Genomic DNA, 15402 nt, shown 5'->3' with positions numbered 1-15402 from the left:
CCTTCAGGTACAGAAAGGGCTCTGCTGGAGAGAGGAAGCCTGGCTTTCCTCCCATCTGGCCAAGGACAGACCAAGGTCTTAGTTACAGCATGAGGGATTTACAGAAGGTAAAAGAATTTCTCAGACAAACGCAGAAATGGGTTTCAGAGGGGTTTTGTGTAATCGCCTTCGCAGGAGATGGCTAAGAACAGCATAGCTCCTCTGGCAGCTGGAAGGTGGACAAGCAGAAGGTGAACTTGGGCCTTTTCTTATTGTCCCTTTCATAACCCGCCCCCCTTCTTTTACTGTCAGAATAGAAATTTCCACACTCCATTCAGGGCCCCATGGAAAAGCTCTGAAACTTTCTCAAGAGCAAAGGCTCTTGGCCAATTCCTGATGTTTTTAGAATAAAATCAGCTAGTAAAGCTGTCGCCCCAGTGGTCACCAGAGCACCACAGTGGTGCTAATTCCAAGAGCGATAGAGGCAATTTCTGACTAAACGATATCCTAGGCACAGTAAAAATTGTTTCTTTAACTGAAGGACTGCATGGCTGGGTTTTAATTAGAATGGATTAATACAGTGTTCCCATGTATAAAAACCAAAATTGAAAGGAGGGAAGTGCAATGAGGTAATTAAAGTAAGGAAAATAGCATCCAGATCCTACCCCACCCAAACATCACCATTAAAAAGAGAGGTAAAAGTAAATTCAGATTTATGTTACTCTTTCTATACCTAGATAATCTCTGCATCTAAAATCTCAAGGGTATCACCTACTTGTATAAGTTGTTAGTGTGTGTGTATATGTGTGTATGTATGTGTATTTATATATGTGTGTATTTATTCATACCTTTTTTGCTCCTAATCATACTAACACACGCGTGGATTGTTTTTACAATAGTACACGACAGTGTATGTAGATACCACAAGTTTTCTATTTCCAGAACAGCATTATCAGAGGGCTTCTCAGGAAAATTACCTTTTCCCCCCTGAAGTGATTCATTTGGCCAAATCAAGAAGTTTGCACGCTAGTGCAGATGACTTCCAGGATCCTCCGCTGAAAACACACAAAATGTGTCTCTGAGACTTCATTCCAAGAAGCAATGGGAAGTAGTTGATAAGCTTTCTCTTATTTATCACAGCAGTGTCTTCTGACTTATGCAACTGTAGAGAGGGATTAAGGGGGAAAAGAAAGACAGGAAGAAGTCTAGATGTGTTTCACAATTTATCAAATTAAAGGTTCTACCATATTTTTTTACTAAAAAAATAAAGCGCCATGGCCACATGTAGGTTCCAAACCCATCTATTACCTAATCCAGTCAGAAGAATTCTGTCTCCTCAATGGCTCTCATACCTGCCCCCACCGCTCCATCCCGTGCCACCAGTGTGTCCTATCCCCTACAGGTTACTACAGTGGTCTCTTAACTGGTGCCCCAGGTTTCAGTCCTCTCCCTCTCCAACTGTTCTCCACACCATCACCAGCTTACTCTTCATTAAACAGAAATTCGGGGTGCCTGGGTGATTCAGTCGGTTGAGCGTCCGACTTCGGCTCAGGTCATGATCTCACAGTTCGTGAGTTTGAGCCCCGCGTCGGGCTCTGTGCAGACAGCTCGGAGCCTGGAGCCTGCTTCAGATCCTGTGTCTCCCTCTCTCTCTCTCTCTCTCTGCCCCTCCCCAGCTTGCACTCTGTCTCTCCCTCTCTCAAGGATAAACATTAAAAAAAATTTTTTTAAACAAAAACAGAACAGAAATCCAATTGTGTCACAGGTCTGATTTAAATTGTTAAGTGGCTTTGAAATGCCTATCAGATCAAGTCCCAACTCAGCAGCATAACCCACCAAGGCCCTTCTCGATTTGGCCTCTGCCAAGCTATTTTGTTTATCACTAACCCTTCCTTGGCCACTCTTCAAGCTCCAGCTCTAGCAAGCCATTTCCAGCCCCTCCCAATGGGTTCTATTCTTCCGCACATCTTCATGCTTTCCAGCAGCCTGGCCTTTCTGCCTGGAACTCTTGCCGAGTAACACTCCACTGTATATATATATACCACATCTTCTTTATCCTTTCATCCATCGATGGACATTTGGGCTCTTTCCATACTTTGGCTATTGTTGATAATGCTGCTATAAACATGGGGGTGCATGGTTAGTGGACACTAACATTCGATTATTTACTTGCTATACTGTTGATGGGCATCTGGATAGCTTCCAGTTTGGGATTATTACAAATACTTCTATGAACATTTTTCTACATGCCTTTTGGTGAACATATGTGTGCATTTCTATTGCATATATATTAGGTTGAGCAGTATGAAACTGCCAATATTTGACCATTTTCCACCTACTAAGATGGCACCTTAATACGTAGAGATGGAGTGGCTGAGTCACAGGATATATGTCTATTTAGCCTTAGAAGATTTTGCCTAATAGTTTCCCAAAGTGGCCATGTCAATTTATAATCATACCAGCAGTATATGAGAGTTCTGCCTGTCTAAATCCTTGTTATTTTAGCCATCCTACAGAGAGGACTATATAAATGAATCACAATGTGGTTTTAATTTGCATTTCCTTAATGACTAGTGAAGTTAAGCACCTTTTCATATATCTGTTAGCAATTTGGATATCCTCCTTCACGAACAAGTTCACATCATCCACACAATTTCCTATTGTCTGCCTTACTCATTTCTTATTATTATTTTGATTTCACAGCTGAGGGCATTATAATTATTTCACTGCTTAGCTCTATAAATAGTTTTATCCCGTCCGGTTCCCAAAGAACTCTGCGTTCACCTCTATTCTATGATATACTATGCTGTTGAAATTGTTATTTGCCTATCTACTTTTCCTTGTGAATTGTTAAGTAATTTTTTAAATTGTTAAATAATTGGGAGATAAAACTCTTATTCATCATTTTATTCCCAGCTCTAGAATAGTATCTAGCAATTGGTTCAATAAATATTTATTCAGCTAACTAATATGCATTTAACATTGTATTCTTCCTAAATTTGTGTTAACTTTTTTTATATTCCTTTGTATAAAGTTCATCCCAGCAAGGCAAACTGTATGAGGTAGAATATTCTGCCTGTCTCCACTACTACTTAAATAAACAACTACAAATAATAAGCAATAAAACCTCATATAATTGAAAAGAAAAAATCAAGATCTTAATAGCTTAATGGGCAAAGGGTATTGGGTAATTGACATGTGGGTAATTTACATCAAGGGAAGTAAAAACCAAGAAGCTAATTAGTAAAATTACACTTTTATAAATTTGATAGATGTAAAATATTAGTATAGTTGAAATTAATAATACCTAGAGCTGATCACATTTTACTAAATGGGGCACCTTCTTATATTATTCTTCTTTATGCTTGATAATAATTATAGTTGTTGGCTTACCCATCTACCTCCTCCAATATACCAGAATTTTCTTATGGGCAGGACCCATTTCTGATCCAGTTCTGTTGTAAAATGGTGTATGTACCTTCATACACACAACCTTGTTAGCAAGCAATTTGATCAAGCAAATTCACTCTTAAGTATTAGTTCTAAGGAAAAATCAAGAAGAAAGAAAAAAACTACACATTTATCCCTATATTATTTACAATAGTTAAAAATGAAATCAATAATACATTTCTAACAATAAAGAAATGACTGAATAAAATATGCCACAGGAACTCTAAATATTATGCTGCCATTAAAATGGAAGATTATGAAGCACCATGGATGTATTCCAATACTATTCAATGAAAAATCACGCATAATCATTATGCTCTGACTAGAATTATACCATCTAATTATGCATGGATCCAGGGAGCAACATGGAAAAAGACCCATAAAAAGAAATCATTGGAAATTTTAAGGTACCAAAATTATGAAGGAGTTTTTTTTTTTTTTTTTGCTTAAATTTTGTTATTAATGGTGTGGTCACTGCTTCCCCGGCAACTCTCTTGGACATGGCCACCACGCTGCCTCCCGGATGACTGTAACAGCCTCCTAACGGTCTTCCTGCTTCTTCCCTTGTTCATGGACAGTCCATTCTCAACATAGCCAGAAGCACCCTGGAAGTTACGAGTCAGATCTTGTCACTTTTCTGCTTAAAAGCCTCCATTGGCTTCCCATCTTGCACAGAGTGAAAACAAGACTTCCTACAATGGCCCACATGATCATCACCAATCTGAACGCCAGTGTTTATTCTGGCATCATCCTGTTCTACACTTTTCCTCTCCTCCCTCTGCTCCAGCCACACTAAACCTCTTTCTTCTTCCTCAACATCTAAGGGACGCTCCTGCCTGCATAGCAGTAAGTTTTATTTTATGCAGAAGCTAATCCTACTTTCTCATATTTATTTTAATAAAACAAGCAACATGAACATTGAGTATTTTCTATTTCTCCTAAAAACGTGTAACTTAGTCTCCATAGAATTCATTTGAGACGAAAGGAATGTATCTCTATCCACCTTCCGAAGTTGCCTAGGAATATGTCTAGGAGAAAGCTAGAGTGCGTTTGTCACAAATGCTCCAGAGAAAATTTTTACTTGTCAATAAGAGCAAGAAAGAAAGAAAGGAAAAGGAGGGGGCAGGGGTGGAGAGGGGGAGGGGGGAAAAGGAAGGGAAGGAAACTGGCAAGTACAGTTAGATCCAAGGTGGTGTAAGCTCGGTGAGGTGATGGAAGGTAAGGTGAGGGGCCCTAATTGTGGTAAGGTCACATGAAAGACATTTCAGGAAAAGCAGTAAAGGCCCTGAAACTGAGAAGGTAGGAGAAAGCTTAGAAAAGTTGAGAAATGGAAAGAAGACCAGTGTAACTAGGGATAAAGCAACAGAGACAATGGAGAAATGGAGAGCCAGGTCATGCAGGGCCTTTAGGTCAGCACGAGTTGTTTGCATTCTATTGTAAATGCTATGCAGAGATCAATGAAGAGTTTTACAACATAGGAACAACAATGCTGTTATGATAGTATTGTTTGTGAAGTTTGTGGTTAAGGTCACCAAAGCCCTGAATTAATCACAATGCAATATGACCGCGAGGACTGTGCCTCACGTGTGGTTGGTAATACTCAAATGATAGTTTGTCTTTCTTATTCTACAGCAAATATTATTTTGTACGTACCACCAATGCACCTGGGTGACAGAGCACCTTCATTATAGCTAGTACTTGTAGAGTAGTTTTAATATGCTCAATGCTTTAAAGTGATTTTGATTCAATGCTTACAATAAAAGCAAGGCACTCAGCTTTCGGTTCCTAAAGAACCATTTATGCTTAACAAGTCTCTTGATTGATTTCTTCCCAACAAGCTATGTACATTAACTCCAACTGGTCTGCACTGAGCCTGTATGTGTGTGCAAATGAGAGTTGAAATGTGAATCTCCAGGGACTGAGCTTGGCCCTCATTGATAAGTAAAAATTTCCTCTGGAGCATTTGTGACAATGTACTAGATGTACTCCTAGACATACTCCTAGGCAACTTTGGAAGGTGGACAGAGATACATTCCTTTCATCTCAAATGAATTCTCCATAGACTAAGTCATACGTCTTTAGGAGAAATGGAAAATATCCAATGTTCATGATGCTTGTTTTATTAAAATAACTATGAGAAAATAGGATTGGCTTCCACATAAAACAAAACCTCCCAATATTTAGCAGTTCAAAGGAAGCTTTAGACTCTTTAGTTACCAATATTTCTGGGTAAAGGCAATAATTCAGCATAGAACTCCATATATAGCAACATTTCTTCCAAAATAAATTTTTGTTATATTTTCCTATTAGAAAACAAAATGTAGACTTCCAGTTACTCGGGTATCAATCTACCCTTCCTCTGACAAAAAGGACCCTAAAAATATAAAAAAGGTATAAGCCCACATGGGCAAAAAAAAAAAAAAAAGACCCTCTACTAAAAGCAACCTAAGGAAGCCTATTGAATACCACAGGCCTCAAGCCTTGGAAACCCCAAATAACAGCAAATGTCAGTATCCATGATAGTGTTAAAAACATGGTGAAAGTCTGTAGCTGAAGTCACACGCCCTCAACTACCCAGAGGCAGGGTCACAAAGGTTTTGTTCTCTGGAGATAGCGACCAGTGGACATTCTGGTTTTGGAAGACTGAACAGACAGGGCCCAGGCAGTCACAGGACTGAACACAGGTAAATTTAGGGGAAGTCTACCAACTGAAATGAGGGGATATCTCAGCCCAGAAATCCAGGGCTTCAGGTCATCAAAGCTAGATGTCTGCCTAAGGGAGTACTTGGGGATAAAATTGGATTCAAATCTGGCCTTGCTGCTTGCTAGCTGAATACAATCATGGCTAAGTCATTAACTTCTCAGTTCCCTTACCTATAAAATGGGGATAGTAGGTATCGGAATGATTGCAATGATCAGTAAATAAACATAAATAGGGGTGTCTGCGTGGCTCAGTCAGTTAAGTGTCCGACTCTTGGTTTCAGCTCAGGGCACAATCTCACAGTTTGTGGGTTTGAGCCCCACATAGGGCTCCATACTGACAGCTTGGAGCCTGCTTGGGATTCTTTCTCTCTCCATCTCTTTCTGTCCCTCCCCCACTAGCCCTCGGTCTCTCTCAAAATAAATAAACAAAAAAAAATTTTTTTAAGACAATGAAGATAAATAAAGCATTTAGTGCATGCCTGGCACATGGTACATGCTCAGTGAATGGCAGCTAGCATTATCAGTGAAGAGCAGATTGTAGAGAGCTTTCTGGAGGACTCCAGATGGAACTACCATCAAGTACAAATACCCGTAAAGTGATTCCTTCCTTCATGTTATTTTCTAACAGATGACTCTGGAACATAATCTGCATTCTTCAGTACATCACAAGACAAAATCATGTTTGTGAACACTGTTCCATATGCCCCGGACAGCATCAGAGAATGCGCCTGGAAGTCAGATAAAACTGACTGCATTCCTGGCTCCTCTAATTGCTAATGTGGTCTTGGTGAGTAATGCAAGTATTCCTCACCTGTGAAGTAGAAACAGTAACAAGTCTTCGCAAGAGGGTCATGAGGATTGGCTGTGATGCACCTCAGACTCTACCAGAGTGCCTAGGAGAGGGTGAGTCTCAAGTAATAGAAGCCATTTTCATCACAATCATTATGAGGCCAAAAAAAAAATCACTTATAAATGTCAGTTGAAAATCTGGTCAATTTTAGGGGCACCTGGGTGGCTCAGTCGGTTAAGCATCCAACTTCAGCTCAGGTCATGATCTCACGGTTCATGGGTTCGAGCCCCACATTGGGCTCCGTGCTGACAGCTTGGAGCCTGGAACCTGTTTCGAAATCTGTGTCTCCCTCTCTCTCTGCCCCTCCGCCACTCACATTCTGTCTGTCAAAAATAAACAAACATTTTTAAAAATCTGGTCAATTGTAAAATAAATTTGCTCTGGGCTTATTTTTCATTCATCAATGTCAAAGGGGTGGGAGGGCTGTGTGACAATAACCAAGCTACTGATACCACTGACTTCTAAATCAATTTGGAAATTGACAGCATATGCCTAAATGGTAAACTACACGTGTGTTCTTGCATAGTACATCTGCAGACATTTCAGCCCAACTGCCAGCATAAATGATGCTTAATATTTTAGGTAGCTTTTACACCGGGGATTTAAACTTAATCGTTTAGTTCTTCTTCCTCCATAAAATGGAGTCTCAAGCCAGAATTAATTCAGACAGTACTTCTGTGGCTTGTACCTGGACACTCATCTTTGTTTCTTGGACTCTGAGCATCAATTTATCTTTCAAGTGGAGAAAACAAAAACAAGAATATGATGAGTAATTTCTTATCTCATAATGGAGAAGTTAAAAACAATTTTCATATCAATTCTCTAAAAATACTAAAAGATATAGCACAATATTTCATAGGATATTTTATTTACTGTCTCAATGAGACATATTTTAAAAGGTTAGAACATATTGTATATGTACGGCATAGCCACAGAACCTTATATTCAGTTATCTGCCTAATTGAGGCAATTAACAAAACAAAATACACATTCAAATGAAACATGTATCTAAACCATTTAGAAATCATTAAAATTATAGATCAGGTTCTCTTTCACTGATCACAAATTATGGTAATGCTTTTGTGGTACTCATTTCCGAGCTCACTTTGGTGTGTTTATTAAAGCCCAGTATTGTCAGATCACAGGGAGTACCTCCTTTTCATTTGGCTATCTCCAATTCTAAAGGGGATTAAATTATCCAATTAAGCTGTTAATTAAAAAGACTCCTACACAATAAACTGCAGGCTACCAATGGCATTTTAAAATTGTCATTGTGTTTGCCCCAAAGCACTTTCCCCAAATTCAGAAGACCTCAAAGTTACTGTCCCATATTTCACTTTAGAAGATGTGGCTGGGATTGACAGCTGATAGCCAAACCCACTTCCTCTCCTTTCTGGACGCGCAGCTAGACTATATGTCCCAGACTCCCCTGCAGTTAGGTTTGCCACATGACTGAGCTCTAGCCAATGGAATATGAGCAGAAGTGACACAGATAATTTCTGAACCAGACCAAACCTTCCAGTCAATATCTTCCATGGCCTCTTCTCCTCCACCAGCTTCTTGTAAGATCAACATGCATTCAATCATGGTGAAAATGGCTGAATTGCAACATGGAAGGAACCCAAGTCCCTAAATCACCAACTGGAAGAGAGAGGCTCAATGACCATCAACACCTATTCTGTATGAAACGAAAACAGGAAATCAACTTAAATTGGTTTAAGCTATTAAGGTAATCTGTTTCAACAGCAAGTGTGATCTTAATTAGAAAAAGAACTGGGGGCACCTGGGTGGCTCAATCGGTGGAGGGTCCGACTTCGGCTCAGGTCATGATCTTGCAGTTCGTGGGTTCGAGCCCCACATCAGGCTCCGTGCTGACTGCTTGCTCAGAGCCTGGAACCTGCTTCAGATTCTGTGTCTCCTTCTCTGTGTGCCCCTCCCCCGCTCACGCTTTGTCTCACTCTGTTTCTCAAAAATAAATAAATGTAAAAAAAATTTTTTTTTTAAGAAAAAGAACTGAACTTGAGGGACACGCAAATAACTTAAACCTAATTGGTAACATTTGCCTCCTTCAAGTTTTGATCAGGTCCACTTATATATCTAACAAATGAATCACACTCAATACTTGTTAGGGATCTTATAAAATCTATCATACAGACCATAGCACAAAAAATTCTAGACTCTTTGCCTCCATTCCCCTAAAGCCTCTCCTTCCTGCCCATGCTCCAGAGATAACTCATAAACTGTCACTTCTATGCATCTTTCCTTCCGCCACTACCCTATACACAAGAATTCTTATTTGGAGGGTCAGCTCAGAAACTAGTGTAAACTCTCTAAGAGGGGCACTAACAGGCCATGCTCAGCCACTTATTACCCACCAGCTCTGTATCCTGTCTGCTCTCTCCTGTACATAGTCCCTATGGCACACCTACTACAAACCAGTACTTTTCTTAGAACCTATCAGTGCCAGAAAGATGATTAAAATTATCAACAGGGGGCTCTATTTGCACTGCCAACATAACCTCAAATATGCGCCGATAGAGAAGTTAGTCTGAATTCTATGATATGCCTCTGGATTTGTCTGGACTCAGGAAAAGCAGACAGGCTTGCATTGTCCAAAGGTCGCCAGGGGCTATAAAATCCCAGGCATTGCCAGTTCTCTGGCGTGCACAGGGCGAAGAGGCTCCAGTAGCATGAGGGTAGTTATTGTGGAGAGCTACAGCCACTTAGAAAAAAAGCAGACTGAAGGTGACGTTAGGGTGCCCAGGAAAAGGGAGCTGATGGGATTTGGGCAGAGAGAGCACTGACAGCATCCACCAGAGGAGAGTTGAGCAATTCCTTCTCTGTGCACCAAACCAGAACCTAATGTCCTTGAATATCACCACACTTGTCACAAAGCAGGGTGATTCTAACAGTGTACACACCTGTCTCCCATGTAAGACCAGACTGTTCAGCGAGGCCAGGGACAGCATATCATCTGCCCAAATGCAGCTAGTTGTGTGATGTAAACAAAACCGGTGTTCACTTATGGTGTGTTGAATGAGTGACAGGTGACAGCACATACAGACTCTGGTGTGATGGCATCATCACTTTAGTAAGATCGGCCCTATCATGGTTGATCGTTCCCTCAGAAGCCTCTCCTTTCCTCAATGGAAATATTATTGCATAAGCAATAAACCACATCTGCTGGCTTATACTCTAAAAGAAAATACAACGACCACCTTGTAAGTCTCTCCGTGTCTACAAAGTTACTGCATTCAAATCCCACTTTCCTAGACCAAGAAACGTAGTCTACTAGAGCACTTTGCATACTTCTGGGGCAAATAGTATTGTCTAAAACACAACTGAGTATGTTAACAGATACAATAGATTATAAGTTTTTTAAAAAAATAGAGGAAACAGAAAATCTTCAACTTTTTATTGTCCTTAAAATGATCGTTCACATTGTTTTACAAGTCAGAGAAGAAAATACAATGACCATTTAGATATAAAATGCATAATCCAAGAATACCTTCCTTCAAACCAGCGGGGGCACTGCCACTGGTGAGGAAAATGTTGCTGCATGAAACAATCATGTATTCTTCATTAGCTTAATAGGCAATTGAAACATTATGTTAGAAATATCAAAGAAGAAGCCCCATCAAATGCTAAGCGACTGCACAAATACTGAGAGAATAAATGTATTTAGAAATGGGGTCATCTAAGGGATGAAGGTTAATGCAGAGGTCAGCTGCCCAAAGAACAAAGACTCTGCCTTTCCTGATCCTAGGATACTTGACAAGCAATTTCAAACCTCTCTCCACTTCTCTGGCACAAGCATAACCTGTGCAGCAAGCCGGCATTCCTCGTTGCTTCTTAGCGATGCTCCAGGGCTAAATAAGATAAAATTTATGTGCTATGCTTTAAGCTCCATTGAGGAAAGGCACTGAATAAACTTCAGGATAATTTACGAATCCGAGCTTGCATTAGTCATGTCCAAGTCTGTCTCATAAAAGGAAAAAATGGAAATAGGAGGCCAATGCTGTATGGTTGGTGAAAAGCTCCACAAACTTTAGGCAATGGTGATAAGCTCAAATAATACCACTTTATTTATACAAAATCCTCGACTATTCCGGGAGAATTTCCCAAAACTCCTTCCAACACGCAGACAATAGTTCACTGGTAGAACATCTGGTATATGAATCAGGAAAGTCTGTTATGGCAGTCCTAGTATGTGATCCAATATCTAATTTCCTTTTAATTTACCATAATTATTTTTGTAAAACTTGATGGCTCGGCTCCAATGGATATGCTTAGCAAGGATTGCCCAAATCCTGTCTTCTCTTCCTAATCACATTCTGAAGCCAACTTCTCCCTACTTTTTTTTTTTTTTTACCTTTCTTTCCAGTTGGGTTTTCCCTTCTTCCCTCTAGCACTTAATCAGTGTCTGCTTCCTTTAGCAACCTGTATTGAAGAGAAGTAACAAGAGTATAATCGAAAATTTAAACTTGAGCATGTATGTGGAAATCCAATCCTACCAGAAAACTGTTGTAGCTTGTAGCGATGACTTGGTACTCCTGCTTTGGGTTTATCTTGTTTTAATAATGGCCCTCGTATCTACAACTTTCAGTATAACTGAGTTACAGCACATAAAGTTAATCAGGACAAAGTAGCCACATCATTTAGAAACTATAGGGCCCAAACCGATCACTAACTAGTCTTCCTCAACTGACAACTGACTGCATGATTCCCACCTCCAAAGTAATAATTCTAGTCACTTTCTCTGACCTGCAGGAATGTGTTATTGGGAGTTTAAAAAGAGAAATCTAGAAGGAAAATGCTATTCATACCAGCATAACAAACCTCGGTGGCTTCTAAATGTCCAAGGAGGGGGATAAAACAAGGAGTATCTTGTATGTCTAAAGCAAATCAGAATGGCTCCTCCAGAGAAAACGCCTGTACACTTCCAGCACCCCTAACCTAACAGCACTTGTTTTTAAAAATAAGTCACATTAAGGTCACATGAAGCCTTGGTTAAGAGGAGGAAAAGGTAGCTGCCCTTCCAAAGTTTATTCATTTAGAGAGGAACAAATCAAGGGGAAAATCACTGTCCTCTGACTAACAACACAGGTAATTGTTTTCCTCATGGTGGTGCCCCTGCATTTTTGTCCCTTTGGAAGTTCCCATGTTTACAAAAGGACATGGCACACACGTACATTTAAAATAAAAAAAAAAGAAGGAAAATAAATCACAGGGATGCAAAATGGTCTCCCACGGTTAGTCAGAGTTTGTCATTCTGCTGAGATTTTTCCTTGTGGCCTACTTAACGCCAAACCACATACACAATGAATAATGTAAAGGGAGGATGGCTATTTTAAGAAACTGGAAATGCCAGGTAACCACTGTAAGGCCATTAAGATTTTCCCCTACACACGCTAAAAAGACATGGAGGGGTTCACCCAAAAGGATAAAGTTCTGAGGCTCAAAAACCCAGCACTGCTCTTCCTTACAGACTCTTTAGAAGACTTGGACAGAAAAAATTATCTTCCTTTGGACATGTGAGGAATTTTTAAATCAATCAATAGAGTTTAAATTGTCTCCAATCAAGAAATTTTTCAAAACGCTTTTTTCAAAGAGAGGTCATGTTAACTGAGCCAAAAGAGAAGTGGTATCTGGTCGCCTGCACTAAAGGGGGAATGGAAGCCATACATTCTTACTGGAGAATTAGAAAATCATTTTCTCAGTGCCTGCTCATTTCAGAAACAGAAGAATGCACATACATGAGGGTAACAAGATAAACAGGAATTGGACTGAAGAAGTGCCCAGCACACAGACATAATCACTGAGGTTTGGGCAGAATAGATCCAATTTTGGAGATTTCATCTCCTAGTGAATAGGAGTTTTGACTTCTTCTGGGCCTTAAAAACACATCCATTTTTCTTTTTTCTATTTGAGAAACTGAAATCCTTTCTCAAGTAGCCTTTTTGCCAGCTCTGTTCATGCCGAGTTGAACAGGGCAATCAGCTACGTCAGACAGAAGCTGTGAGAGGCATTTGCAACCCAACAGACCTCAAAGATGAAGGCAAAAATTTCATCAAAAATTGTAAAATGAAGCTCCAACATATTTCTAACCTAACTACCATAGTTAGTTAGTTAGTTAATAAATGCTATGAATGATAATACATAAAATCTAGTACTGCATTCTACAGAGCAGTAAGACCGACCAGGTATCCAGGAACATGTCCTCATCATGGGTTACAAAATGCATAGACTGAATTTCTTTTCTGGATACATTCTACTTAGGCTCTCTGCAAACCTGTAGATTAAAATAGTGTGTACCACTTAGCTGTTTACACTAAAATGGACAAAAACAACAATTCAGCAGGTAATATTTTAACAAAAGTAGCCTAGGGATTTATTTTATTTTATTTTTTGGTTTGGTTTTCTAAAGAAACATACTTGGTTCACTTCTTCTATTCCCTTTTTTTAAGCCCTACAATTTGAATACTGTTCACATCCAAGCAACACCCAAATAATGAAGATGCATTAAAAATAGGAGTCTTCAGGGGAACAGAGGCCGAAAGCGGTGGCGATGAGGGTTCGGTGTGGCCCCTCCTGGCGCTATACGGCTCCCAGGATGGCCTACACCAGCGGCCTGGCTACCAGAGTCGGCAGGAGTCCACGCCTCTGTTCATCGTGGAATTGGATGGACAGTTAAAGGCTTTCTGGAACTCTTCAAAGTTGCTAATTGCACCATTGACCCTGGAAAAGATATGTCACACAGTCCATGTTATTCACTTCTTCCATATCAGTAGGTTCTGGATACAACTGCAGCAGCCATACTGCTCTCAGAGATGTTGCATTCATCTCAGCTGTTTATGGGAGAGACAAATGAAGCCCCAAATGGAGAAGTAAAATTCCAAAGAAATTAACAGAGCTGAGGCTAGAACCAGCACCTCCTGAATGCCAGGCACATGCTCTTACGAATCTTCCCAATACCCTCAAATTTCTATAAACTGTAGGGTTTGCAATTCCTATAAATTGTATATACATAAAACTGTATAGCCCTATAAATTTATAGACTCCTAGAAATTTAAGGATGTACCGGAAATACTTAGCTTTTCTATTTTTTCCCACTTTTTATGGAAGGTATAACTGATACAAAGTAAAATGTAAAGCTTATCAATTTTGTTCATGTATATATACCCATGTTACTACCACCCAGAGTATTTCCAGCACCTAGAAGGCTCCACTGTGTGCCCTACAAGTAGAACCTCCAAGGAAAACTACTAGTCTGACCTCTATCACCACAGATTCATTTTGCTTGTTTTTGAACTTCATATGAATGGAATCACACAATATGCACTCTTTTGTTCCTGACTTCTTTCACTCAATATTACGTCTGCAAGATTCATCCATGTTCTTACTATCTATAAACTATCTTTAAAGACTTCATTCAATCTACAAAAAATGCTTTCCTTAATTCCTATTATGTTTGAAGGTTCATATTTACCTAGAATCTGGTCGAGGTAACAAACTAATGAATGGTGTCTGCCTGTTATTGATGAGTAATGTCTTACTGAAGTTAGTTCCAAAATCTGGTGTTCTTGCAAGTTCTCTGACTGCAGTAAAGACTGTGGATTCCTACTCAGCACTTTCATTTTAACTGCCTTACGGCAGAGGTATTTCCATCGTGTGATTTCTGCTGTACTCAAAATCTATAGTTACCGCAGACATCACTAACAAGCCAGCAAAAACTGCCCCCTCATCTATTTCTTACTCAACTGCATGTTCAAAGGGTTGACTAGAGACTCAGCTTTCTCAGTTATTAACTATTTCTTCCCTAATGACTTTGTTACCTATGGGCATTTGAATGAATATATTGGCCTGTATCCAAACTTCTTGTTTTAGCTGGGATGTATGGGTAGGAATGCATATTTCATAGTGTGATTCACCCTGGGCAAATGTTAAAAAGAGAATTTAGCTGATAATTAGTAAGTATACTCTGCAAATTATCAGCTAAAATCCAGCGTTACCAGCAACTAGTTACTAAAAGGAAATTAGTTTCTACAATCTTATCTGTTAAGTAATTAATCTACTGTGTGGCTTCCTTTGTACCATTCGCCAGTGGGAGAATATTTTAGTCCATTAGAGAGTGTCAGCATTTTTGACAGTTTAGCCCAGTGGGGGAGAATTTCTAATACAGTGATTAGATTTTTATGCTACTGGGTAATTTATAGTCAATTCCTGAAACATTTCTAAAGCAAACTTTTAGGAATAAGATTTTTAAATACAGGAGAAATTTTAGGCAATTTTCCTGCACTGTGCTGATGGAGTCACTTAAACATCAAGCAAAGATATCCAGATATATGACATGTTCTAGGCAAAGACTCAATAAAAATTATTATGGTTTCTTGGATTTCCCATTACAATTCTCTGACCCC

At 39.5% G+C, this 15402-nt stretch overlaps 1 protein-coding gene across 2 annotated transcripts in view; it reads right to left on the bottom strand.

The window, feature by feature from the left end:
• Positions 1-9973: 9973 nt before the first annotated feature.
• Positions 9974-15402, bottom strand: part of PHEX (phosphate regulating endopeptidase X-linked) — a 223280-nt gene continuing 217851 nt past the window's right edge. Inside the window, exon 21 of one of the 2 annotated variants that reach the window (XM_027054518.2) lies at positions 9974-13720. In XM_027054518.2, the coding sequence (XP_026910319.1) occupies positions 13618-13720 (103 nt within the window). In that variant the 3' untranslated portion in view covers positions 9974-13617. The remainder of the gene's footprint in view (positions 13721-15402) is intronic. The other variant, XM_053202160.1, reaches the window with a different exon arrangement.

This window comes from Acinonyx jubatus, chromosome X (assembly GCF_027475565.1).
Source record: "Acinonyx jubatus isolate Ajub_Pintada_27869175 chromosome X, VMU_Ajub_asm_v1.0, whole genome shotgun sequence".
NCBI classification, from domain to species: domain Eukaryota; kingdom Metazoa; phylum Chordata; class Mammalia; order Carnivora; family Felidae; genus Acinonyx; species Acinonyx jubatus.
This window is presented reverse-complemented; position numbering and strand designations above follow the sequence as displayed.